Source organism: Astyanax mexicanus, chromosome 5, assembly GCF_023375975.1.
Source record: "Astyanax mexicanus isolate ESR-SI-001 chromosome 5, AstMex3_surface, whole genome shotgun sequence".
Classification (NCBI taxonomy): Eukaryota; Metazoa; Chordata; class Actinopteri; order Characiformes; family Acestrorhamphidae; genus Astyanax; species Astyanax mexicanus.
In genome coordinates, this window is record NC_064412.1 from 53,794,753 (window position 1) to 53,822,601 (window position 27,849).

General features: G+C 37.1%; 4 protein-coding genes across 7 annotated transcripts; all 4 read right to left on the reverse strand.

Annotated features, from left to right (window-relative positions):
- Positions 1-225: 225 nt before the first annotated feature.
- On the reverse strand, positions 226-7,717 carry ssb (small RNA binding exonuclease protection factor La). Its single transcript, XM_007244147.4, has 12 exons — positions 7,631-7,717; positions 6,084-6,140; positions 5,680-5,783; positions 5,418-5,592; positions 4,422-4,529; positions 3,940-4,043; positions 3,258-3,329; positions 3,084-3,126; positions 2,859-2,996; positions 2,449-2,629; positions 1,846-1,986; positions 226-1,200 (listed from the first exon to the last, which is right to left on the reverse strand). Exons 2-12 carry the CDS (start codon positions 6,138-6,140, stop codon positions 1,106-1,108), a joined length of 1,218 nt encoding a protein of 405 aa, XP_007244209.3. The 5' UTR covers positions 7,631-7,717; the 3' UTR covers positions 226-1,105.
- Positions 7,718-8,019: 302 nt separating this feature from the next.
- On the reverse strand, positions 8,020-13,776 carry LOC103024523 (kelch-like protein 23). The gene is made up of 5 exons (XM_049479612.1): positions 13,683-13,776; positions 11,598-12,509; positions 10,509-10,832; positions 9,586-9,738; positions 8,020-9,078 (listed from the first exon to the last, which is right to left on the reverse strand). Exons 2-5 carry the CDS (start codon positions 12,499-12,501, stop codon positions 8,768-8,770), a joined length of 1,692 nt encoding a protein of 563 aa, XP_049335569.1. The 5' UTR covers positions 12,502-12,509; positions 13,683-13,776; the 3' UTR covers positions 8,020-8,767.
- A 2,251-nt stretch (positions 13,777-16,027) lies between these two features.
- On the reverse strand, positions 16,028-19,375 carry phospho2 (phosphatase, orphan 2). 3 transcript variants are annotated; one of them, XM_049479791.1, is made up of 3 exons: positions 19,357-19,375; positions 18,678-18,743; positions 16,028-17,555 (listed from the first exon to the last, which is right to left on the reverse strand). In XM_049479791.1, the coding sequence occupies exon 3, from the start codon at positions 17,547-17,549 to the stop codon at positions 16,824-16,826; it is 726 nt and encodes a 241-aa protein (XP_049335748.1). In that variant the 5' UTR covers positions 17,550-17,555; positions 18,678-18,743; positions 19,357-19,375; the 3' UTR covers positions 16,028-16,823. The 3 variants fall into 3 exon arrangements, with proteins under 3 accessions (XP_049335748.1, XP_007244211.3, XP_022531118.2); XM_007244149.4 differs by lacking the exon at positions 19,357-19,375 and adding an exon at positions 18,936-19,024; XM_022675397.2 differs by lacking the exon at positions 19,357-19,375 and adding an exon at positions 18,869-18,909.
- A 1,424-nt stretch (positions 19,376-20,799) lies between these two features.
- Positions 20,800-27,639, reverse strand: ppig (peptidylprolyl isomerase G (cyclophilin G)). Of its 2 annotated transcripts, XM_022675395.2 has the most exons (13): positions 27,400-27,639; positions 26,435-26,499; positions 26,248-26,322; positions 25,935-26,042; positions 25,773-25,817; positions 25,240-25,327; positions 24,956-24,985; positions 24,696-24,835; positions 23,765-23,954; positions 23,200-23,418; positions 22,996-23,077; positions 22,698-22,849; positions 20,800-22,435 (listed from the first exon to the last, which is right to left on the reverse strand). In XM_022675395.2, the coding sequence occupies exons 2-13, from the start codon at positions 26,493-26,495 to the stop codon at positions 21,241-21,243; spliced, it is 2,385 nt and encodes a 794-aa protein (XP_022531116.2). In that variant the 5' UTR covers positions 26,496-26,499; positions 27,400-27,639; the 3' UTR covers positions 20,800-21,240. The 2 variants fall into 2 exon arrangements, with proteins under 2 accessions (XP_022531116.2, XP_022531117.2); XM_022675396.2 differs by lacking the exons at positions 26,248-26,322; positions 26,435-26,499; positions 27,400-27,639 and having other exon boundaries at positions 24,956-25,031.
- Positions 27,640-27,849: the final 210 nt, after the last annotated feature.

Consider the following 27,849-nt stretch of genomic DNA (forward strand, 5'->3'; position numbering starts at 1 on the left):
ACTTCTCAAATGTTTGATATTCACTTTGTTTAAGACGCACTATTAAGTACTGGCATAATTGTAAGGTTGTGTTTTGCATGTGTCAGTAATACTTAAATTTCAGTCAGAGCACCATTATTATTCAATACTGGCATGCCTAGAAAATCTTTAAGGTAGATGATCACATGACATTTCAGGATTGGAAGTATACACTTAAAATATACCAAAACAAATTAAAACAACGCGTTGTATGATTTTCTGTTTTTATTGAAATTCAAAATAGGAAATAAGCTAAATTCATCACACATGAAAAGCAAAGTAATAAAGAAAACAAGTGCCGTACATTGAAACCCTCGGAGGGGCGTGTACAAATAAACTGAATTAAAATGGCACTTAGGAAGAGCTTTTACAGAGTAGCTTGGGAAAATTCATTGGTTAAATAAAAACAGAGGGAAAAAATATTAACCGACATCAATTAAACTCCATGGTCCTATTTCAACAAAAACAAACTCGTACTGTTCAGAAGAACAGACCCTGCTGTAACCAATTCAGATACATGAACAGATGCTACGCTACAGATTGAGAATATGACCATAACTGTAAAACAGCTGTGAACTAAAGAATTTTAAATGTACAGAAGTGCGACCAAAACCACATGTAAAAGGATGTGTTAAATCTCTAACTTAGGCTGAGTTTGTAGCTTGTCGGCAATTAATATTCAACAGTTTGCATATAATAACCTATTTAACAATTTAAATAACTGATTAGGTCAATGTTGTTCACAAAGGACTGAACCAAGCATTCCATTCAGGAAAGAAAAGCCAGAAATGTTCATGCTTTGAGAATAATTCTCAAACCATTACCATCAGAAAAAGAAAGAAAGAATGTAAATATCGACACAGCAGGTGGTGGTTTATAAAAAATTAAAAAACATGATTTGATGACTATTCAGCCTACAGGGTTACATTCAGTCCTAGGTTCAGTTCAGTATGGTTACTCCATGCTGCTGCTTATTCACGAGGCAGAGATGAGCGGTTTCAGGTTAGTGGCCTGCGTCAGACAGTGGAATTGCTTGTTTATAAGAGAATATCTACAGTACAGATACAGCAGGGGACCAGCTCCCTGTTTAAGAACCGTTCTCCTCCTTCGCCTGTTTGGATGCTGGCGCATCAGCTTCTTTCCCATTGGACTCAAGTGCTCTCTTCTTTGGAACAGCAGGCTCTGCAAACAATGATGAAAAATCATAAAAAAAAATAAAAAAAAATCCACAAGAGGTGGGTTTCCACAAAAGGTTCATATTGCCAAATACTTCATAAATTCGTACAAAAAAAAACACTTAAAATTACAAGTGAAGTACTAACTATGGCACGTTCACATGCAATGCCACTTCAGAAAGGGCAGAAAGTACTGATACAAACTTTAAAACACACATTTTTAACTACTTTGCTGATTTATTATTAGTGTTTTAGTCAGACTGGTGGTGTCTTTCCACAGCTGATTCAGGAGACATCAAAAAACTACTTAATTTGTTATTTTGAAGACCACAAAGCTTTTAAGGAATACTGAAGAATAAAAGGTTCTTAAAACGTTTAAGTCGCAGCGTTCTAAAAGCTACATTATACCATAGCTGGTTCCAATCCTGCAATGTGATTGGCTGAGAAGCGTTTTATGAGTACCGTTATCAGCTGGTAATGCACTGTAACTGAAGCGCTCCATGTATTACTCTGCCACATACAGGTAACCTAGCAACAATGAAGGCGCTTACCAGCCAAATTAGCAGCTACAAAAAGAGCAGCAATGGATCCATTTTAACTGGCGGATATTTTATAACCAAAAGGTAAGGCTATACTGTCGTTTCATCCTTACCGTCATGATCTCCACCCCCATCTTCATCATCACTGTCAAACTTGGTTTTCTTGCCCTGAAAGTGCACATTATCTCTCCCTCCCCGGTCCCTCCGGCCTCCTCGGCCTCTGCCACGACCTCGGTCACGACCTCTGTGACCTCCTACAGACAGATAGCATATAACAAATAAGTCACACAGCAAAGAAATGAAATGCAACTGTAAATGAAACAAAATTGAAGAATCTTAAACATTCAAGATAAATGTTTTTTCAGTCGGCCCTCTGTTTTAATGCTTCACAGTTTAAAAGGAATAAACAATGCAGGGCCCATGATGTCACCAGCCCCACCCACACCTGTGCACCGTCTCTTGCATATGCTGAGCACTCAAAACCCGAGGAAAACAGCAAAACATTAATCAGCCCTTTAATCAGGCATTTAAATGGCTTTTGTAAAAATATACAAGAACATTTTTCAGGGATTAAAAGCGTGAATTCAGCTGTAACTGGAAATATCTGCGCAAAACTGTGCTGGACTGAGGTGCACAGCCTTCCCCACGAGTGTTTACAAGCATGTGCCCAACCATGTGGAGAGTCAGTAGATGGATGTTATGTCCGTGTGAAGTACCTCTTCCTCCTTTACGTTTGTTGATTGACTCCTGTTGACTCTCAATGATTTTCTTCAGCGTCTCCATCTCTACATCTCCTTCCAGCACCTCCCACTTAACCTCCTTATCCTTAACCTTCAGCTCAGCTCCCCCTGCAGCCTCCAGGGCCTCTTTGGCATTTGATCGGAAGAGGATGGTGCCCTGTGATTAGCGAAGACATTTTTTTTAATAATCTTTTATTGTATATAAAAGTCAATAGACAACCCTCATACCCATACAAGTTTTTACACTGCAAACAAACCAGACATTTTTATTTGTTTATTTGTAGTAGTTTATTTAAGCCACACTGAGTCAACCTCTTATTTTAATCAAACTTTTGACCTTTGGTCCAGACCAGTCCGAAACAGTTTCCATCCCAAAATAATCTCACCTCTTTAGCTCCTCTGGTAAAGTCAATCCATTTGATTTGGGCATGCTCAGAGAAGATCTCATGAAAGTCCTCTCGAGAAACCTGTTCCAGATCTCCAGAAAACTTCAGCAAACACCCCCTCTGATCATCCAGAGATTTCTAAAAACACACATTCAGCTATTAAAATCACAAAATCAGGACAAATATACAAGGCTTTTAAATATGTTCATATAAATCAACACTCACCATCTCTTCCTCTTCAGCCTGTTTTTGGTGCTCTTCCTTTTCACTAAAAGAACACATTTTCAGTAACAAATTAGAAAGACTGACCACAATTAACAAGATAGCACAACGAGACTAAACAATCCTTTTTAACTTAGAGCTTAATGCTCAGTTTCAGTTTAACCCATTAAGTCTCACCTCCTGGCTTTAGCCTTTGCTTCTGCACGATTCTGCTTCCTCTCATTTATCTTCTTCGTGATGTAATCATCTCTGCATACAAAAAAAAAAAAAAATAGATAAAATAAAATTTGATCATTGGGCTAATCAGCACACATCAGGAAAAAAAGTGGCCAATCACAGCTGAAGCACTAGAACCACAGATATTAACCAGTCTCCATATTTCACTGTAAAATGGCCGAAGCAAAACAGGAGCAGAAAATGTCAATTCTCAATACTATAGAAAAGAAGACAGCAAATAAGAATGTCATACTGGGCTTCATATTATGGCAGAGGAGTGCTAAGTGGGTGTAGCCAGCAGACAGGGTTTATATACCCTTAACAAAACACCAAACCTGGGGGTAGATTTATCTAGAGGTCATGGCACAATAAAGGGGTCAGATTTAAACTAGCCATCTTTCAAATACTGAAAAAACAAACACGCTCATTCAGTTTAACCATAGGAAATTTCAACTAGGCAAAATGCATTAGCAATTAACTGTTCCAGAGTTCATTTCTGCAATAGAAGAGGCCAACCCACCCTTTTTAAAATATAAAGATAAATGAAGAAATTGACTTTTAATGAAACTTAAGTCCCTCTGAAACTTTTAATTAATCACTATAATTTCAATTGCCAAAACATAATGCTTGGCAAGTTACATACTTTGACAGAACGATCATGTCGTTTCCTTTGAACTGCTTGACGTCGTCTCTTGCAACAAAGGTCTTAACTGCATCTTCTGACTCCAAAACTGCAAAAATGGAGCCCTGCAAAAACATACAACCATTAATCCACCTCAGAAAGCAGTGGAATGGCAAAGCACACAGACATGGAAGGACAGAACGGTATTACATCATCATCAATGCCATTGTAAAGAACCTCAAATGCACATTCAGAATTACATTTCTTCAGTGACCTGGTTACTCAAGTAGTCTTCTAAACAGTTTACACTTATTTCTTAGATCTGGTATTACTCATTATGTATACTCTTGAGTACTCTGGATTTCTCAGTCTGTAAATAAATGCAGAGTGGATTTTCAATAGATTTAAAACTGTTTGTCAACAAAGCCATATTAGTGTGTGTAATTCTCTTAAACCAAAATGGGCGAAAAAGAAAATAGTCAGACATATTTTAAAAGTCTTACTTTGAAAGTCTTCTGTGGGCCTTTCCTCATCTGAATGTTCTCCACACTTCCTTTATCAGCCAGCCACTCCTTAACCTCATCCAGCGTTGTCTCCAAGGGAAAGCCTTTCTGTGGGATGAAATTTCTCAATTATCAAAAAAGATCCAGCCTAGGTCAGACTGACGCTGAAAACTGATACTAGAAATAGTACAACATAGTAAATTTAACAAAATATTAAGCAGAAGACCATGAACAAGAACATGAACAACTGAACTATATAGGAGTTTCGATAGACCTTTGAAAGCGTACTTAACTTTAACAATAATCAATTTATTTTAGCAGAAACACTAAATATTGTCAGTTATATATGAGGGTCACACAAAAGCTCTATATCTCCAAATCAGCAATGCTACAGGTCAGGGTGCAGTATAGAACAGCCATATCACAGCATGCAACACAACTCCGCAACTTCTCAAAATCTTTAAATTTATGTACTATTTAATTTATAGAATATATAATTAACATTAGTTAACAGCTCAGAAAATGATGCTTGTTCTTACAGCCTACAACATACAGGCCCAGAAGTAACTCAGTAACTGAGCTGGGTTGGATCAGGACTGTGTTTATCATAGGTAACAATTTATTTAAGCATTTTAATAATATTTTTTTTAAATATAGAACGACAAAACCACTTAAGTGTAATTCAAGTAACTTTTGGGCATTTCAATTGGTCCAGTCATCATGAAATCCATCATGGAAACAGCTGGCTCTAATTGTGCCAAAATACTTAAATCTGAAATAAAGGACCCACTTGTTGTGTGTGACAGTGCTTACTGATATTCAGTATATCTGGAACAGTCCCTATTTCAGCCAGAGGAGGGCATTAAAGCCATGTGGCCTTTTTTTACAGTTCTCAATATAAACGATAAGCTAATTAATAACACTACTTTAATGACTACAGGTAAAAACTACTACTTATGAGCAAATGTCTTAACATAACAAATCAGCATCACCCACCATATAAATAGACTTGTGTTTGACAGCGTCTCTGAACTCCTCATCGTGCTCTGGCAGGGGTTTAGTTGGGCACCTTCTGATCTTTGTTTGGTCCTCGCTGACCTCCAGGAGCCCCGTTTTAGACTTCTGTAGTGATTTGACGATAATGGCAGTATCTGACGTCAAATTTTTCAGCCTGTAAATAGAAACTGAAGTGAGAAAGAAAGCAACCAGAAAATAACTATCAGGGGTTAAATCTTAAACCATTAAGGGCTATGCTTACCTGTTAAACTTAAGCATCGTCTCTAGGGTAACCCAGCCATCATCCAGCTGCATCTGCTCCTTCAGGAACTTATCTCGAGGCAGATTGTGATCTCCAAAATAATACTGAAAGAGCAGGAGAGGAACGCTATTAGTACTACTAGATAAACTGTACGAAACAAATATAACATTATGACCACAAAGCTAGTAACCAGATAAAACCTAATCCATTACATACTTGGGGCAGTCCTGTCCAATACAGAACATCGATACTCAGTTTATATGTTTTAAGTTATAAGTCACTGTGCTTGCGATCTATATCAATAGATCCGCTGCGGCACCTGAAGATCTAACAAAGCAAACAAAGATGTCCCCACCCAGGTGTCATTGATGAGGTAAATACAGTGGTGATTTGGAGAGTCTCACCTCTATCTGTTCTACCACCTTCTTCTCTAGAGGAGAAAATTCTTGTTCTTCAGCCATCTGCACAATAGATAAGAAAACATTTGGAAAATGAGGACTTAAAACTTAAAAAATATATAAATAAATCTTCTTTACAGTTGTAATTATTTAATTATATTTAATTATATTTAATTTCTCAATGTTTATAATAAATTGAATGTAATTACTTCAAAAATTAAGGGATTTCAATGCAGCCGTAGCTTAAATGAAGTGCTAGTATATTATTATTATTATTATTATTATTATTATTATTATTATTATATCAGTGACATAACCTAAGAGTTATTGTATTAATTTGTGGGAAAATATACCTTCCTAAAAAAACATTTTATCATGACAGAACTGTATGTACAGTATATGTCAAAGGTTCGGACACATCTCAAAGTATTTTTTCTCTTTTTATGACCTTTTTACATTGTACATTTTATTATTAAATACAGCAAAGCAATACACAAACACATGCAGCATTATTTTGAAAACAAATTATCCAAACTAGAATATATGTTTTATATGTTTAATTTTTCTAATGACATTTATCTTTGAGGACAGATCTATGGTATTTTAATCACAGTCTCTTTATGACAGAGTAACCTGGAATATTTTTCTCAGCGTCTTGAAGGAGTTTCTGGAGGTGCTGAACAATAGTTGCTGCTTTCCTTTATCCCAATTAAATCACGATCTTAGTTGACTAGGTTTAGATCAGGGGATTAATGTAGAGGAGTAACTTTTTTTTTTACTGTTTACGGTGTTCTGCCGAACTGTGCTACTCATAGATTTGTGCTACGGTGGGACACTGCGCACGCGCTGAGCCACATCTTTTTTTTTTTTTATTATTATTATTATGTTTGTTTTTAATGATAATTCAGTTTTTAGTGTGTGGATTATAGATTTTGAAATTACTTTTATTGTTCAATGGAGTGTTACAAGGAAGTTAACCGAGATTTTAATAATAAAAAAATGGTACAAATATGTATTACCTTACTTTCCCCTGAAAAAAAAATCACATAGGTAAGCTAACCCTAACTCTCGTTAAGTAACTTACCCTACTTGGTTTTATTTTCTACTTAAAGAATTCTGATATAATGCTCCGAGACTGTTTACCCTTAATACTCTAATAATTTTCATTTACGCAGCTTTAGCTAACTTTCACACGTAACTTATACCATGGTAGCACGTTTTGACAAGTAAGCAAAACTAGTCAGAACACCGGGATGCAAGCTAAGCTATATTTAATACAGCTGAGCAGTAAATGAGAGCATTGCCTACAGCAGTTACCAGAATAAAATATAGTACTTAATCAGAAGGTGAAATAAAAGGAGTGTTGCTGGATCTAACACCAGCACGCGCAGCAGCACGAGCTCCCCCACGCCGCACGCGGAGGCGCAAACAGCGGCCTGAAGACCCTGAAACCCCAGTCTGCTCACCTCTCCTCACTGCACTCAGAATTACAGCGGGATATAACCTGTAGTAATGTAAAAACTCAGCGCAAACCCTTTAAACACAGAACTTACCTTTCTATCTTACCGCTGCTCTCGGGTTAACGCTTCTCTCACGTTGCCAGAGCTATTTCCCATGAATCAATGCGGGCGCGCTCATGAGATACGTCATTTATAGAGCCAGTCCAAGCATGCTGGGACTTGGAGTTTTTTGAGAAGACTTTTTTAGTAGTTTCACTGATAAATTAAATCAAATCAATTATTAATTGATACATTAATGTATGTGACAAAACTGGATCCATCATAGAAACTACTGCAAACTTGTAGGTAAAAAAATAAAAAGAATATATATATTTAATTTAATGACAAAAAAGACTCAGAGTCTGCTAAACAGTATTTTATTTTAAAAACATCACAATGCATTAAGTTTAGGAACTTAAATTTAACAAAAAAATCTGTGATATAATAATCATAAATAATCTCTTCATTTGCTTAAATTCTTTTTATATCAATTATCATAAATTGTGTTTTTTTTATATTTTCAAGACAATTGTACATGAATAAATACAATTCAAGTAAACCATGCATAATATTATGCACGAAATAATTAAAAAATCACACAAACATCCTTTCACTGCAAACATAAAAACAAAACCAAACAAGTACTTATTAGTACTTAAATACTTAATATTTTTTAAATTTCATAAACTACAAACAAATTTTATATTTTACATTCCATTTTATTTATCACATTATGTTGTCCTGCAGTTTAAAAATGTGCAATTGTGTTCTGATTACAAATCATGCCTTTCTAACTGTGCTGCTTTTTGTGCATTCTAATTTTGTGCTTTTTATGCATTTCACTGTGCTAAAACAGAAAAAAATATTGTTTTCAGCCTCATTAAAGTTTATAATAAATGTTTTTATTTGTTCTTTATTAGAATAATGGTCTTTATAATGTCTTTATAATTTGACAACTTAAATATGTAATTAATAAATAGATTTTTCTAAATCTAATTACATTTAATACTAAAATATTATTGATTCAGGTAGTTCAGTAAAAATAAACATTCTTTAATATCACTATATTTTGATGCAATACTATTCAATATCATACCTGCGATAAGTAGCACCGTGTTTATTGGCACAAAAAGTCTTAAAAGTGTAGCTGCCTCATATTGCTGTAAAACTGACTTAAACACATCTATCATTTTACACACTGTACAAACACACACAGCCGTGAGAACGAGCTGGGATTGGAAGATTTCCAGTGATCTCCCAGCTGTCCGTGTCAGGATCGTACTTCTCTATCGTTTCTAAGTATGTGCCTTTGGAGAGGGAGTAACCTCCAGATACATAAACACAACCGTTCATAACCACAGCACCACACTCCATCCTTCTCTCCTTCATTTCTGAAGCTTCTCTCCACTCGTTCCTCTCCGGGTCGTAGCAGTCCACAGTGGCAGTCTGTCCTCCAACCAGATACAAGCAGTTATTCAGGATCACAGAGGAAAGGCCATATTCTGTAGCAGGGAGAAAGAACAGGTCAAACATACTGACAGCTTTCAATTTAAAAGTAAATCAAAAGCTTGAAGTCACTTATGATATTAACTGTTCATATTTATTTAATAATACAGTGTAATTTAAAATACACAAATTTTATCCCAATCAAGCATTTACGAAACAAGCTGGAAACCAGAAACTTTTGGGTATCCACAAACTTTGAGGAAACTACTTCTTAGTAGTTATTTGTATTTATTCAGTTTCTTATATTTTAGCTAGTTTTACCCTATTTAACTGGCTGCAACTTTCTGCAAAATCTGCACACTTGCCACACAATATGCCACTTAGAAATTCAATCACACTGCAAGGCAAATGGACTTTATATTATTGAAAACAGTGATTCAAAAGTACTGTACTATAATAGAATATTTAATACTTATGATAAACACTGGGGCCAAGGCTTTTCATGAACAACTATGTTGAAATTTCTACAGAGAACATTTTAAATAGAAAATAAAAGAAAGAACCTGGATGAGGACAGGTTGTTGCAATGCTCCACTCATTCAGGTCTGATCTGTACATCTGAATCTTTTCATAAGTGCAGGTTCCTTTAAACCCATAGTGGCCACCAATGACGTAAATGGTGTCGTATAAAGCACATGCAGTGGCATTACCCACACCTGCAACAAAAAAGAAAAAAGACAGTAAATAACAATATACTCTGATGTGTCTGACAGAGTTAATTAGTCATCTACAATGTATTTGATGCCTACACCTGTATAAGTGGCCAGCGTGCTCATGGCAAGGCAACATGAATTTTGAGATTTGTGGTTTTGAAGGTTCGTAAGAATTTAACATTCCTCAAACAAACACAATATTAATGTCTCTCATCATGAGACTCTCATGACTTTTGAAATGTCAGCGTATCTGAATAAATAATATTTTAGATGTTAGTTTTAGGTTTTAGGCTTTATTGGACACAGTGTAGGTCACATTATTCTCACCATCTCAACAAAAAGCATTATAAGTGTAGTGTGTTTTACTATGTATACTATGACTAAAACACTATTGACTATACATTTTTCCTATAGTGTATTACAGTATTACTCACAGGTTATTAAAGAACTGCGTATTGTGGTATAACAAATAATTGTTAGTTAGTTGTGTCACTATTCTATCATAAAAGAACAAACAGAAAACTAGCATAATGCTCCTTTAAGATTTACAATTAAGACTAAAATAGAAAAAACTGCTTGTACATAACTACTTCAGTTTTTGGTGTGTTTACTATGTGTTACAGTCTTTGTTCTCCTAGTTTGTTTTGGAAGCACTTTGAATGAAATGTGTCCCCACCATACAGTGTTCTCACTTAATGTATAAAAATTCTGAAAATTAGATATATAGTGAATAGTGAAATCTAATGCGCATATTTATGTGTTTGTTTGCCTACCTTGCACCATTCCAGCAACAGGAGCCCACTTCTTCTTTAGTGGGTCGAAGAACTCAGTTTCTGCAGTTGGAGCGCCACCTCTATACCCTCCGATCGCGTACACACACCCATGCAGATCTATAGAGCAGTGATAATATCGGGCCCACAGCATTGGAACACCAAGTGTCCATTTGTCTCTGTCGCCGTTATAGACCCACACAGTGTCAAGAGCCTCGATGGTGTCTGTGTTGTATCCACCGGTCACGTAAACGTCTGCCCCCAGCTGAGTTACGCTGTAGCTTTCTCTGGTGTGGTCAGGCATGTCCAGTCCCTGCACCCAGGAATCTAACAGGGGGACAAGCAGGTAGATACATGTCAGTATCTCTCAGTTGCATGCACTTAAGTGAAATTTTATACTCATTAGATATAACCACTGACTTGTAGCCCTTTATAAGTGGTCAGTTTTGCTGCCACCAGTAATGATCCTGTAGTCAGAAACTGAGCAATGAACATGATACATTAGCTATAGTCTTTAACTGTATAAACACCCTTAGAACCCATGCTCACCTGGAACCCACACATGTAAACCACACATGACCTATCCGGACGGGATTTGTTTCTCAGGGGGTCCTGGGGTAATTTTCTCTTTTATGGGGGGGTCCTCTGTGATTTTATTCCTGTCCAGAACGACCATGTATTTGTTTTTTCTTGAATTGAGAAAATTACCAGCTGAATTATCTACTGTTTTTCATGGTCCTGCGGTAATTTTAGTTCTGTCCAGATGGACATCTCTGAGTTTCGTCACCTTGCGTTTAATAAAATAGCTATTTGTCCACTGCCACAGACCGGGTGCGCGTTTCCACTGAGATTCACGTACTGTAAACACAACAGTGAGCGGAAATGGAGGAGCTACTGACCGTGATGTCATGTGACTTTGAAAGCCAAAAAAAAAAAAAAATCCCTGGTTCTCCTCTTTTTTTAATTGCAGTCTGGATGCAAGAATTTTATCTTAGAAGTTTAGAAATGTGAAATATATAAAAAAAACTAATCCCATCCGGATAGGACTTTAGGTTAAACATGGATGGTTGAACATTAGGCTACTCTACCTACCTGTGGTCAGCGGATCCCAGGCATGGACCTCAGCTAGGGGGCGCCAGTGGTAACCACCGATCACATACATCCTGGAGGCTGGCTTTTTGCTAGATATTCGGGCAGCATTTAAGCTAGGCTTCAGCATGTGTGCAATCATGATGCGAATACTTGCTGAATCTGTAAATAAGAAACTGTCCCACATATTAAAATTGGAGCTAGAGCTGTCCTCATCCAAATTCAAATGCAGGCAATGCATTAATTCCTGAGTGTGTTTTAATCGAGCCTGCCTGTCATGGCAAACCCATCGCATCACAGCATCTAGCGTAGTCCGTTCTTTCAGCATGCTGATGTTCGGCAGTGATAGCAAAGTTATAAGCCTTTCAGAACTGAGCTCCACAAACTCCTCCTGCTCTACAAGCTCTTTAAATCTGGACAGCATGGTTCTCCTGGCCTCCACCTCAAGATTTCTGCACATATGCAGCTCAGCGAAAGCCTGCATGCCCAGGCAGTTATCCACGTCCAGCAGGCGGATCAGAAAGGCCTCGCATGCCTCCTGCACTGAGCCCAGCTGCATCAGACTGGCTGCCTCCATCAGTCTCTCCACGTTGCTCTGGGTTATGGTGATTCTGGACGTGTAAATAAAGTCAATCACTGCACCCAGAACCTCGCTGTCCAGACCCGGCAGGTGCACACTCTTATCCCTCTTCTCCCGCATGTCAGCTGTGAACATGGCCCTGAAGAACGGACTCCGAGCTGCCAGGACCATGCGGTGGCAGAGGAGCACACGTCCAGAATCACTCAGCAGGGTGACATCTGTAAACAGACCTTCAGCCCGAAAATCCCGAAGAGCATCCAGCATCTCTGCCGGGTGAACTGGGTCACAGAAATCATACCTGTAGCCCTCATGACCTCGACTAGACATTTCTGACCCTGAAATAAAAAAAGAATTGTTGTTTGCACAATGACAAAAAACTGTGGTACAATATGTGTAGAACGTGTGTACAATATGGACAAAAATGCTTTGATATGTAGAAATTTTTAATTATTAGTTATTATTACATTATTACATACTATTACATGTAAAGATTGCTGTCAGGCAGTGGATCATTCAATGTTCATTAGAGAGCATTGTTCTACATAATTATAATTATTATAACTATAGTATTAAATTATATTTCTAAATTTTTATTTAAACAAACATGATATCTGCAACATATTGTGATATACTGAATCGTAACTCCTTTATTGTGTATATGTGTATCATATCACCAAGTTCTTACCAATGCACTGCCCTAGTTTTGATTAGTAACTATATTATTGATATCTAAAGATTTACTGCTTGGAATTACAGTGTAGATATCTAAAATTACTATTAATTTCTATTTCTATTTCTATTTTCTATAGTAATTTCTAAAATTACTATTACAATTTCTAATGGTAGAAAAATCATTATAGACTGAAGTTTTTAATAGTAAACAATTATTATAGTTATTATAGATAAGAACGAGTGAATTAATGGTATCTAAATCAATGGTAACAAATGACTAGCAAAAAACAAATCATGGATATGTGCTACTGGTAATATAACTAGTCTATAACTATGAATTTATAGATCTGTATATTCGATATTTTTACAAATACAAGTACACAAATTTCATCCTATAGCAAATGTTCATTGTAATTTAAGTCTAAAAGGGTATACCATAGAATTCAGTATTTAATCATCCTTCTCTTTGCCTGCTGGGTGATGCCTTATAATATGACCCCAATAACCCGATTGGATTTCAGCTCCAGTAACATAATCACCATATTGCATTACTACTCCTGGATAACAGCGCGAGCGGACAGAATGATCATGACAACAATTCCCTAGACAATGCATTAAAACGAGTTACAGCTGGGTTATGATGCAAATTAAAGCGCGAGCTGTTTTTGTATGATGTTAGGATGAGCGCGCAGTGTGCTGCTGTGTTTACAAGCAGATAGACAGTAAAGAGCTGCAGCACGAGATAGCCTGGATTATTTTTATATAGCAGCGATGTCTGTATTAAACACAATGAGGGTGTGCATATAAAAATGCAGCAAATATAAAAAAAGACTTACCGTGCTGTTACCCCACCGTTTTTAGATCATATCTTAATATTAAACGAGGTTTTCCATTCTCCACCGCAGTCCTGCTGCCCTACTACAACGCTGTTTATCAATACACCTGTTTTCAGGAGAGCCACGCCCTCCTGCGCTGTGATTGGCTAACACTCTGGCCATACGACTGGAAACACAGGAGTCTCCTGGACAGTATTGGAATGTTATATCTTTATGCATAATTTATGAAGAAATACTCTTTTATTGTTACAAACCAACGTGCTACAGTTTTTTGGTGCAACTCTCGTGGTGCCAAATTATTAAATTAATTAATTAAAATTATATATTACTAAATTAAGCCAAAAAGGCATTTTTTTTCCTTCTGGCACAAAGCAAAAAGCATAAAATAATATATATATATATATATATATATATATATATATATATATATATATATATATATATATATATATATATATATATATAAAGTAAGATATTCCTTATTTTATTTTGTATTTACATTATACATTCTTAAATAAAGCATTTTTTTTTAATTAAAAATAAGACACAAGAAACAAACAAAAAAACATATCTGAGCTCATGCTAATGCTCATCAGGCCAATTTTATTATATATTTTTTGCGTCTTAAATCACAGAAAGACGGTAATCTTGACAGTAATTCTTGATTTGAACATGTATTGCTAATTACACTGCATGGATATATATCATGTATTGCATTATTCTGCTGTTACATAATCATTATATGAGCAGCATATATTGTGTGTAATACTGTATCATTTTAATGGAAAGACAGGACACGTTTTGCTCATTTTGTTTAATAAAGAAGGAGAACTTTTATTTTGTAAATAAGTCAAGTCTGACCAATGAACCTGCGAACAACACAATATAGTACATGCAACAATGTGAGTGCAAGATGAGCATTATTTGTATTATTTGTATCATGGCGTAAATAAGAAAGACGAGATCTCAGCAAACCACAGTTAAGTTTACTCATCAGTTAAAAAACATTACCCGAAATCTAAAAAACAAACAAACAAACAAAAAAACACTACGGTAACCTTATTAAAACAATTTAATGACAATAAACATCAATGACTATAATCATCACACATTTCACATACTGATCTATGCAGTCTGACAAACACTATGTTAATGGTTTCCCTTGTTCTATGTGGGTGTTTCTTTATTTTTATCAAATTCATCCCTGAGATTACTGACAAAAAACTCACAGTCAGTGAATAAAAACAGAGTAGTGCACCATTTGTAAAAACAATTAAACATAGATCTTACATTCATAATTACACAAAACCACTATAGGAGGAGTCTGTTTACACCTGGCCACATTATGCTTCCTGAATATCAGGATTGTATCTGGCCAAACCCCATACAAATATACACAGACAAAGAATTACATTATTAACACCTCATTGTTTTTTTCTACATTGTATTTCTATAATAATAGACTTTATTCCTGTATCTGTTTCTATGTATACTTTATTATTATCCTTCTTTCACCCTCTTCTTTAATGGTTATGACACCACAGGATACAAATCCAATCACTTAACCCAATTCAGGAGGTGATCTGAGCCACATGTAAACACTTCCATCTTTCCAAAACACATTCAAAAACCTACACTCCTTAAAACTCTTTAAATGCCATTAAATGCATAATTTTGCATATTCTGTCCCAGAGATTTCAGTCCAACTAACTAAATGTATCACATCTGACTGCCAAGTGTAAATGCATGTGGGTAAAATTGACCAGAATCTAATCCAGATAGTAATTACATGATATGACCTGGTGTAGACAGGGTGTTTGATCCTTAATACTAATGTACCACAAATACTGATAATCATACAGTTAAAATCAGTTCTAATTAGCTATATTCCAGGTAAAATTCACCAAACATTCAAGTACAGAACTGACAGAAATACCACTATCACTTTCCATTGCAACTGGGTTCAAATTATATGTTTCAGAAAATATTTGAACCAGTATTATTTCAAAGGAAGTGCAAAAGTTAATTTCTTTTTTTATAAGATAATTTCACATATAACCTCTTTATCGCAACTTCATTGACCTATCCATATTTCTCCACAAATGTATCTTTTACATAATTACTGCTGTAAAGTAAGACCCGCACATCCCCAAAATAGATCCTGATCTTTTAAAAGGTTTTTAGTGTATCAGATATAAATTGCTGTATAAAGATGAGTTAGATGTAAAATGCAGCCTATAAACAGTGTGACATGGAAACAAAACTCTCATTTCATTTTTATAGAATTCATAGATATTAAGTCTCACAATGTTTAGTAAAATGAACAAGGCTAAAGCAAAACAGGAAACAATTAAAACCTTTTATTCATTAGTTGTTATTTAATATCTTGGTACACAAGCTCCTTAATATGGCTCTGGCTTAGAAACTAGCACCTAGTCTTGCAAGTAGAGATGCACCAAATATTTGCCCAAAAAATGCAAAAAAGCAATTAGAATGTTTGGACAAATTAGCAAACAGACTGAACAACAATAATTTATACTGAACAATAACACTTGTCTATTTTAATTTCTATTTAAGTGGTGTTTCAAATAGCAGGTTTAAGTTCAGTTTTACACACTACTTGCCTAAATTAAACAAAATAAAGCATTCAGCATTACGTCTCGTACTTTGATATCTTGTATCTCTTTACATACTGTTTTCTTTTTTTCAAAAGACAGGTACAATCTGTACTGCGTTTGGATAGTAATGTTAGCTGAGGTAACTTAGCCCTAGGATCTGTGTGTTTGCTAAATGTCTTGCAGCTTTGTACACTAGCAAATTTGGTGTAAATTTCACTCACGTGAGACTTGAATAGCACCGCTGAAGTAAGTTTATGAATGAAATAGCACCTATGTAATGGTCAGGTATATTGTGCTTTGTTGCTATGTCTGCTACAGTATTCTCTTCTATGTTAGGCCCTTTAAATTTATTAAAAAGAGCTCAAATAAATATAAACCTGCAGAAACATGTCCAGTATTTAACCTTTGACCAAATGTTTTATTTTGTTTAGAAAGAATAATTTTGGAACATCTCTACTTGCAACAGGTTTATGCCTTTCGAAAATGCTTAGCCAGATTGTCCTTGCTCAATTAAAACAGCATATTACTGCTGAACGAGTTTTTGCAACTGCTCAAGAATTTCATTGCCATTGCTCCATGGCACAACCTGAGGTTTAAGTGCAACATTTTCACTACTGGCCTTGAGCAGCAGCTTTTCAAGTGTGTACCCTTTCCGCGGCATCACCAGATCTGTTTCTTTCAGAACTTTTACAGGACAAAAATCATTCCCTCCATCCCCAACATAACATACAGCCTGATAGTGGATGCCAGAGTTGGCTTGGTTTTCTGTGAAATCACTCAAAACCTTTTGTTTGCACAGGTTAACTGGGCAGTGATCACACTGGTGCGAATGGAAGCACTGAACTCCTATGCAACCCTCATTATTAACACTAGCGGGGTTTGTAAACACGCTGTCAATAGCATTCTTCAAGCCACGGGCCTGTAAAATCCAGTCTATGAAGAGCGTGTTGGAATCAGAAACGATGATGCAGTCGATTTCACTCTTGCTTTGTGAAATGAAGGTCAGAAGCTCCACCATCCCGTCTGTGAAAGGAATCGTTTCCATAACGGATCTGATCGTGTCAGGCTGGACGGACTGATCCCTGAGGTAGGACAGAACCCGGCCCATGTACTCTGTCCAGCGGCCTTTTTCATAGGAGTTCTTAAGCCAGGCTGGTAAACTCTGCTCTGGAGCACAGCGGATCACCCATGTGTCGCTGTTATCATCCACCAGTGTGTGATCAAAGTCAAACACAACTAGCGTCTTCATCTTGGCCTGTATAAAAATAAAAAACAAAAATGGAGCAATCCATGACATAAGGTACGCTACTACATTTAAAGAATTAAGAATGTTTATTGGCATTTACAATGCTATCGTGAATAAATATCATTCAAAGTGGTTTAAAATTACATCCAAGATACTTTATACTTTAAGACAAATAAATACAATTATAATATACTCACATATATAGATTTTTGGTTACAGCTTAGGGACACCTGCAGTTTGGCCCATTCCTAGTTTCTTTTGAAATCAAGTCTATTAGAGTTATACTGTTAGAGTCCCTGTCTCTGCTATCCAAGATAGGCTTTCTACTCGAAGCAATGCTGTGAGGATCTGATTGCATTTAGCTACAAACAAGAGAATTAGTGAGGTCAGGATGTTAGATGATCACCAGCCCACCTCATCTCCAACTCATCCCAATTTGACAAGTACTGGATGGAGCACCATCATTCCAGAGAACACACAGTTCCCCTGCTCCACAGTGCCAGGGGACCTTACACCCCTGTAACTCAGGCCTCAGGCATTGGGCATGGTCTCAACAAGTTCATGTCTGTCTGCTCCAGAGGATCTTATTCCATAGGCTGTAGTTACATCTTAAAAGGGACAAAATAAGCTCTGCGTTTGCACATCTGTCAGCAATGAGTGCAACTTAAAGTAGATGAATGTAGCTTTCAAGAGAAGGGGTGTCCAAAAACCTTTGCTACTTTTAGTTCCTAAGAAACTGTTTATGGAGCAAAACTGGGTAGTATCATTATTTTATATTCCTTAGTATAACGTTATATTTTAGCTGACTCTGTTCAGGTTGAGTCTCTCTGGTTTATTTCTTATATTTCTATATTTTATAATGTGAGCAGTGTTCTCAGTCTCTCTGGTTTATTTCTTATATTTCTATATTTTATAATGTGAGCAGTGTTCTCAGTCTCTCTGTTCAGGCTGAGTCATCTTATGTGCAGTTCAGCGGTTAAACTGTATGATTAAATGTGTGACCTACTGTTATTTCCCTCACAACAACAACCCAACTCCAACAGAGATATTTACAGGTAAATCACATCCAGACCGGTGCAGTATATTAATTATAATTAACATTAAAACTCTGGAATTTTGAAATTTACTCACCAGCTCCAGATAAACAGAATCTTCTTCTCTGAAAATACAGACAGGCTGAATATACCGGCAGTGCCCCTACAGGACAGAAATAACATCGCCACAAAGAGAAAAGTGTTATTATTTGAAATAAAATGGAGGAGTTTTGTCATATTATATTATGTTATTTTCGATTAAATGAATAAATTAGTATTTTATCTTACATCAACATATAACATAATCAATACAGTACTCAGTTAGCCAAATTTAAGATGATTTTCATATGTAAACCTGTGGAAGACTCCTTAGGTGTGCGTGTAAACCTTGAACCTGGGTCCAATATCGTTTTTCTGGACTGGGATTTTTTTTTCTCTTTAATAAATAATAATACATTTTAAAAAATGTTCAAAAGAAACTACATTTTCAAACGACAACAAAAGTCTCTTTGCACTCTTAAGCTTGATATTCTGTGCCACTCATGTATGTGAATTTATGAATAGAATATTTTTTAAATAATTTAATAATTAAAACATTGATTAACATATTTATACAACTGTCTTACATTTTCACTGGAAAAATATTTGTAGTTTTATTGCTTCTGTATATATTTTTCAGTTACTTCTATTTACATTATCTGATTTGGCCAGATCTTTAAAAGTGGCACCTGATTAAAAAAATAACAGAAAAATGTTTGCAGTTTTTGTTTTCTTACCTGGATATGGCGGGGAAGGTTGAATGGCTATGGAAGCCCATTGCTGCCACCTAAACTTATTTTTTTCTAATTATTCAGAGTAATGCAATCTATTTTGAGATACTATAGCATCTCAAAATAAACAGTACCAATTAACTTAAAAAAAAAAGTATTTTTTGGGGGGTAGGAGGGGGCATCCACAGGGGGTCACAGTGTGACTTACAATTCACTATAAAGAGGTGGTTAAGAGCTGCTGCCTTATACGTAGGAGCCAACCATTCTCCCCCTCAATGCACTTGTGATTAGTAAGACGTCATAGCTCACTACAGGAACTAAATATGGGCCAAAACACATTACTCTCAACAATTTGTTAAATCTATTTCCTGGACATGGTATATGATTTAGGAAGCCCCTAACACGGTAGACTTCCTGAACTTCTGTGACAGGTGTGAACTCTGCAATAAACCGGAGTACCCACCTGTCCAGGAAGTACAAGAAGTCTCCAGCATGTGATCTGTTTAACAACCCAGGGTAATACATGACCGATAAAGTCACAGAACGGGAACTATCATCATGTCCTATGACTTTTGCCACATTTATTGAAAGATAAAAACACTGAGGTTTGGGATGTGTGTGGATTTGATTTCTGCAAGAATCACCCGTCTGTTCACACTGCACTGTCCACTGTGGGTGATAAAGATCACCCACATCCCATCGCTCTCGAATCCACCTGGCCAGTGTTCACCCTCACAAGGTATTACCTTACAACTTGTTCAGATTTGGGTATATACCCAGGCCATCCCCTGATGTAGTACTCCCTGATTTACATATTTCTAAACCAATAATTTTAGGCTTGTCCATGCATTTACTGCAAATAAAAGGTATAATTTAATGTAGGCTACAATACCTACAGATTTATATTCTATTCTAGTATAAACAACCAGCAGCTCACCTGATTCCACTGGATAAAAACACTGTAACTACAGTTCTGTGCATTTATCAGCACAGCTAAATTGTCTCAAATGCCAAACTAAAATAAATCAACCATTATGTGTTATGTGTAATTCAATTGCAAGACAATTCTTATTTCAAAATCAGTTTTAATTCCCAAGTCTGACTAAACGGACACTGGTATCTGGACATTAATACAAACATAAAAACAAAATAAAACTCCAAAATGAAGGAACCACACCCAGTAAATCTCCCTAAAGGTTAAGAACACAGCTCAAGACAGTATTGTTGGGAAAGGCAAAGAACATTTATCACTTTCTTAGAGGAAAGTTTTTGTAAACTAACATTCATTCAATATGAAAAACAGCTTCTGCAAAAGTAAAAAGGCAGGGAGCAAACATGATGGAGGGAACAAAGTGGGAGAGCAGATAAAAGAACTTTACAAACGTTCTGGTCAAGGACCACAGGAAACCAGCATTTTTTTTTTACTTCCAGTTCAAGGTCACCTTGTGTGTTCGCAAGTCAATAAAAAAAAAAAAATATTGATGTAAATGCCAGGGAGAAACAGCCTTCTTAACCGTTCTTATGGTGGGCCTCAGCATGTCAACTGTTTAGAGGTGAAGGATTGGGTCACTTTTTATTTTATTATTATTTTTTACCTAATCATCATCTTCTACATCTGTAGCACATGGTAATTTACCACAAAATCCAACAGCCACAGTTGTTAAAGTACCTTTCCATTGACGTCCAATCCAAAGTAAAGTACCTCTCCATGTTTTTGAGAGAGAGTTGTCTTGCGTAAAGCACAGGATAAAAGGGGAAAACGTATCTGTGGCAATCGATATCAAACCAATATCCTACAGATGTGAGAGATGGACATCAGTTTGAAAAAAGAAAGAAAGAAAAAAAAAACCCTCAAATGTTCCTTTAAGCAGAGAAATCAGAACAGGATGGTCATTCGCTGTCACTGGAGCTGGAGTCCTTTTTCTGATTTCTGTGATGATTTCTATCTCTCCTGGGGCTGCGCGATTTTTCAGAATTCTTTTTCCTGGATTTGGGGCTCTCACTCCTCGTTCTTTTCTTATGTTTATCTCTGTCGCTGTCCGAGTCACTGCTCTTGCTGCTGCTCCTCCTTCGTCGCCTTTCTTTGTCTCCGCCGTGCTGGTCAGTCCCGTCTTTGCTTCCGCGTTTGTGGCTGGACTGCTCTTTAGAGTTTCTATCTCTCCCTCTGGTGTTTCGGTCTTCATTTCCATCTTTGGTCTCTTTACGTTCGTCTCTGCCCCTGTTGTCTCTGCTTCCATCTCTCCTCCTGACTTCACTGCTTCCATCTCTCCTTTTGGTGTCTCTGCTACCGTCTCTACCTCTAGCATCTCTGCTGTCTCTGCTTCGTTCCCTCCCTCTGGTCTCCTTGCTTTCTTCATTATTCTTCCTTTTCTCTTCCTTTCTCTCCTCTCCACCTCTTTGCCGCTCTCGACCACTTTCTCGCTCTCTGCTTCTCGATTTTCTAGATTTCCTGTCTCGACTGCTGCTGCTCTGTCGTTTATCCCTCCCTCGTTCACGTGAACCTCTCTGGCCACGCCCTCTCGATCGGGACCTAGATTTAGACTTAGACTTCCGCTTGGCATCACGGTCTCGTTCTCTTTCTCGGCTTCGAGATTTTTCACGTTCTTTCTCACTTTCCCGATGTTTCTTCCCATCTTCCCCTCTTTGCTTTTCTTTCTCCTTTCCATCACTTTCAGTCTTTTTGGATCTCTCTTTGCTTTTGCTCTTCTCTCGTTCTTTTTCTTTTTTCTCCTTCTCTTTAGCATCTTTGTCCTTTTCATTCCTGTCTTTGCTGCTCGACCGGTCCCTTTTCTCATCGGTTTTGCTGCGTTTGTGTTCCCTCTCTCCTTTCCTCTCTTTGCTCTTGCTGCGACTCCTCCCTCTTCTCTTTTCAGTTTCTCCGTCCGCCTTTTTCCGTCCATCTCTCTCCCTGCTCTTGGAGCGATGTCTGCCACTTTTCCTCTCTCGTCCCTTAGACGGACTCCTCGACTTGTTTCGCTTGCTCTCTTTCTTTTCTCTCTCAGAATTCTTTTTCTCTCTGTCTGTGTTGGGTTTCTCTTTCTCCTTTGACTCAGCAGCATCTGCCTTATCCTCAGACATGTCACCTCTGGAATAAATGGGTAAGTAAAATTGGTCAATGTGTCTTATTTATCAAGGATTTTACACATTCATCCATGTATGTGCAGCAATGGAGTTACATATAAATAAAAATAAATCTAGGGTCTTAAGCAGATATCCCACCTCTCCCATAACTTGCAAGATTCTCTCACATATGGAGAGCATCACCCTGATCCCCCAAAAACATATACAGTAGCCCAGAAACTGGGTACATCCCAAGCACAAGTATGCATTTTTTTTTCCATTCTTACTTGTCTCCTTTTATCCAGCGATCCTGTGTGGCCTGTGTGTTCGGTTTGGCCTTCTGTGTTCGTTGCATTTCCTGTCTCCAGTGCGGAGGGGTTTCACTTCGCCGAAACCTGTCCCACGAGCGAGAACGAGACCGAGATGGAGTCCGGTAACGCTACACAGGGAAAAGAAGAAAATAATGAGAAACAAACTCAGTACTAAAGTTAATATTACAGTTTAAGTAAACAAATACAATCTTGAAAATGGGCAAAACTAGAATAAGAATACACTCTTAAGGGAACAGACAGACAGATTTCTTACCCTGGGTCCTCTTCCCTTAATTCTTCGTCCTGATCTGGTCATCACCAGTCGTGTTCGATTCTGACGTGAGTTCACCACGGGTCTGGAACACAACAATTCAACTCTTTACAAAAAGGTAACATTTACTTTAAACGCTACATATGATCTAAATGCCTTTCACTACACATCCTAGCTAAGTAAATAGAGGGGATGTAGAAAACTTACCCATCCCTTTCTCTCTCCCTTTCTCGTTCTTTTTCTCTTTGACGTTCTTTCTCAGAACCGTCTTTCAGTTTTTCTTTTTCTTCCTCCTCTTTGGGCGGCTGTTGCTGGGGACTCCGTCGCATAAGGAAACGATTTTCTGGGATAGGAGGAACTTCCTCTGGACGAATTGTGGAAAGCGGCTGCTGGGGCTCTGCCTCTTCTGCTTCTTCATGATCAGAACTGCAGAATACAAGGGGAATTGAATTAAAAACTAAATTAGGTTTAAAGGACCCCTTTAAAAGACATTTCTGAAGGTATCCGTTTAACGCCAAATTGCACCCAACAAACTACATAAATGGATAATAGAAAGGGGCTCAAAGATGCAGCAAGTGTTTGTGTGTGTGTGGAAAGTGCCTCAGACTTCACCAACTTAATCTATGTAAATTTATAGGATAACAATTCATTACAGGCTTTAAAAAATAAATATTACATTTTTTAAAGATGTATCCAATGTCTTTTTATAATAAGATGGCATTTGAGTTTTTGTAACAATAGACTATTCAACTGTAAAGGTAACAATTCAAACCTTTTCTCCTTCTTCTTCTTGTGTTTCTGCTCCTTCTTTTTCTTCTTTTGCTCCTTCTTATGTTTCTTCTTCTGCTTCTTATCCTCCTTGTCCAACTCTTCAGATTCAGAAGAGGAGTCTGAGGAGGAAGCTGAAGAATCACTGCTCTCACTGGATGACTGCTGCTTCTTCTTTTTCTTCTCTTTCTTAGCTGGGACAACCAAAAAAAAGGAAAGAAGACACATACAATCCAGTTCCAATTACACACATTTTAGGAATGGGTCAGAATACTCAACTTTGCTCACAGCTGTAAAGGCGCCATTTAGAAGAAATTGTAATTGAAGATCATAATGATTATGGATTCATGACATCATACAGAAGTATTTTAACTTGGTGTCTATCTATGGGTTGCATAATCTGAGTGATTACTGTTCTAAAAATTGCTCTTAAAATGAGAACAATTAATTGGCCCTTAAAAAACATTGGGTAAGACTGCATTCAATATATTTACTTACTTTTTACCAAACCAATGGATCATGGAATCTGCTCACTACTCAATATTCCATTGTCAACTGTCAGTGGTATAACACACTGGGAGCAATTTGGAATTCAGCAACAAATGACAGAGCAGGGTCAGTGAATGCCAAGTCAATCAGTACAGATCTCCAAACCTCCGTGGAGGAGTGTTTTCTGGAGTGACAAACCACAATTGAATGTGTGGGCTTGGTGTAAAAGACCTCAACCCTCACAACCCGACAGAACACCTTTGGGTTGAAGGAGCCGAAGCAGTGACAGCTGCAAAGTCTGGGCCAACAAATTAAACCCCAGGTATTAAGAATGGGATTTTATATATATATATTAGCAATGAATTAAAAAGGATCAGAGAGGGTTCTATGGTCTTATTTCAACCCAAAAGCACAGAATGCTTTAAAGCTGGAAAGGAGTAAAGCACCTTTGGATTTGGGGATGAGCTCTCCACAATTAAGCACCTTGACCTCGGCGTAGGGTCGGCTATTAGCGTCCGTCTTCTGACTCTCAATCACCTGGATCACGTCCTGGCCTGAGATCACCTGACCAAACACCACATGAATTCTGGAGGGAGGGGGGGAAGAAAACATTGTAGACAGAGCAGTTAGATACATGTTAACATGTGCAAATGTACAATACATGCCAATACATACATTTATAACACACACAGATAGAAATCCTTACCCATCCAGATGAGGAGTAGGTTTTGTAGTTCTATGGTCAGGGACACAAAACAGTGAGGCAGAATGTAAATACATATCTAACAAACAAAAAACAGTGATTAATGCACACATTCAGCACTGGCAATTTACAATATATAATAATGTGTATACAAACTTGTGGAAGACATTTACCACTTAACATAACATACTAACCGAAACATAGCCAGTATTTTAATCAGATGAAGGCAATTTTAAAGAAAATATAAAAACTCTTAATGGCGGCCCGTTACTGTTTTGCTGACTCACATAAAAAACTGTGAGCCATTGGTGTCTTTGCCTCTGTTTGCCATAGACAGCAGGAACTCCTTGTTATGTTTGACAGAGAAGCTCTCATCTAGAAGAGAGAGAGCATCAGGATTAGAATTTTTTTAAACTTGACATGTTTAACATCGGGTGTAATACATGTAGTACAGCATGTGCCTGGGGGCTTGAATAGAATAAACACACATTTAAAATAAAATAAAAAATAAAAAAGGGGGAGAACATAACTAAGCAGTTTATGCTCTAAGACTCCAGGAATTACAATGTAAACTTAAGATTACCCAAAAACAGTTGATTTAAATTCCTCAAACAAAACCTGCAATTAGTCTGTGTCATTTACATTCAAAACCACAATTTCATTGTAAAATTCTGCCACACACACACTGCAATGTATGTCCAACACTGGTGCAATATATCTATTTTTTTTTTACGAATAATGAATGGAAGATTGGTGAATACTAAGTGAGGGGATAAAAAAAAGTCATTAATTAATTAATGAAACAAGGATAGCAACGTACCTTCAAAGAAGCCTCCATAAATGGATTCACCTCCCCTGCCATTTCCTAAAAAAAAGAAACATTTACACCTATAACTAACTGCAAGGGCATTTTAACACCGGGACAAAGTCGTTCATTCAGTAAACTGAAAACACAAACCAAAGTTTACGATGTACACATTACCTTCACTGAAGTCTCCTCCTTGTATCATGAAGTCCTTCACTATCCTGTGAAACAGGCATCCCTTGTAGTGCAAAGGTTTTTGGGTTGTTTTTCCAACCCCCCTTTCACCTGTAAAAAAATAAAATAAAATAAAATACTAAAAAATAAAAATCAGTAAAACCAACATTAATGCTAAACATGTTTCTTTTTCATGATTAAAGATTAATAACTAAATAAATAATAAATAAATAAATAACTGGAATAAAAAAATAAATCAGATTTAATGTAAAATGAGCGTGTGTGTATATTTATATACAAATCATTGCTTACTAACCTGTGCATAGACAACGGAAGTTTTCACATGTCTTGGGACATACATCAGCGAAAAGCTCAATGACAACACGTCCAGCTAAAATATATGCAAGACAAATAAAATGCAATATGAATAAACAGTAATGCGTACAAATTTCATTTCCTGTTTTTTATAAGGATGTGTGCAATACAGAATTGAACATTCTTACCCAGCGTATTGCTGATGCCGATATCAAAGAAGCAGCGAGGACGCTGCGGCTTCACCCCCATGGTTCTGTCAGGGATAAAATTAATAAAGTTAGCAAACTTTGTACTACAAAATATCTGTACTACAAAATATCTGTACAAGCATTTACCCAGAACTGTTTGAATTTTTGAATATTTTAATTTCTTGCATTTTGTGCAAGAACAGTGCATGAATAAAAATGTAACTGAAAGTGAAACTATTAATAAGTTCTTAGGCATGCAAGACCGAGAATCTAGACTCTACTCATTCAGTAATATCATCTCTTATTGCAGAGAAAAACAATTTATAATCAATATATTAGATGTTCCTACTAGAGTTGAAAGTAATGATTAATTTGGTAGTCAATCTATTGATTTTTATGTTTAGCCAATTATTCAACAATTATCTCCATATCTGCCAAACCCTCCATATTCGCTACCTATCGGCTTTCTCTATCCATTTAAATGTGAAATTCTCTCATATAATATGTGTTGAGAAAACATGTAATCTGTTGAATCGGTCACATTTAATCAAGCGAGTAAGTGAGCAGCTCTTAACCCTCTCTCACTGTGTTTCTGTCGCCAGCATTTTTGAGTAGTGCATTGCTCTTACTCAAATAACCGATTAATCGACGCTGAATTTTGGACATCAACGATTATATCGGCTAATCGGTGCAGCGCTGCTGAGCGCGAGGACTGAGGATGTTCATTCGCTGGCTTCATTCAATCTCCTTCCACGCGCGTCTACAACGCTGCGGCTAATCCCTAATAATACCCTGCTCTCGGCTTGTTAACACAGCATGTTAATGTTTACTACACACCCACCATTTAACGTTATTCATACAGCGATTCTGATAAATAAATTAAATTAAAGGCCAATTTAATCACAGAGACAAAAATCCCCCGTTAGCTAATGCTAATGCTAACACTAACAGCACAAGTTCCTTACCCGAGGCCTCCGCCTGACCCGCTCTATATACCCGCGCTCACACACAGCCCGCCAGCGCCGCCCCGCCGCGCTCAGCTCCGGTAAACACGCTCACTGACGGGAGGTTAAACCGAGGCTGGAGCTGAACGGAACACAGAGATCATATAAAACCCAGAAACGGTAAAACAGCAGCCTGGAAACTCCCTCTCCCCTTCACACGGCGAGCCTTTCAGAAGATGGCGCTCTGAGGGAGCCCGCTGCATTGTGGGAAACGGACTCCCGCCCCCTACAGTACAAGGGGCGCGCGGTGGAGGGCGCACGAGAGCGCGCAGGGCGGCGTGACCGCGCACAAAACAACAAGGCCACATTCAGTCTTTTATTTTAAATACACAAATTTAATATAAATCGTAAAGTTTGTACATATTGTGAAGCAGATATAGAAACTTAGGAAAATCTGTTTTTTCTCTTAAA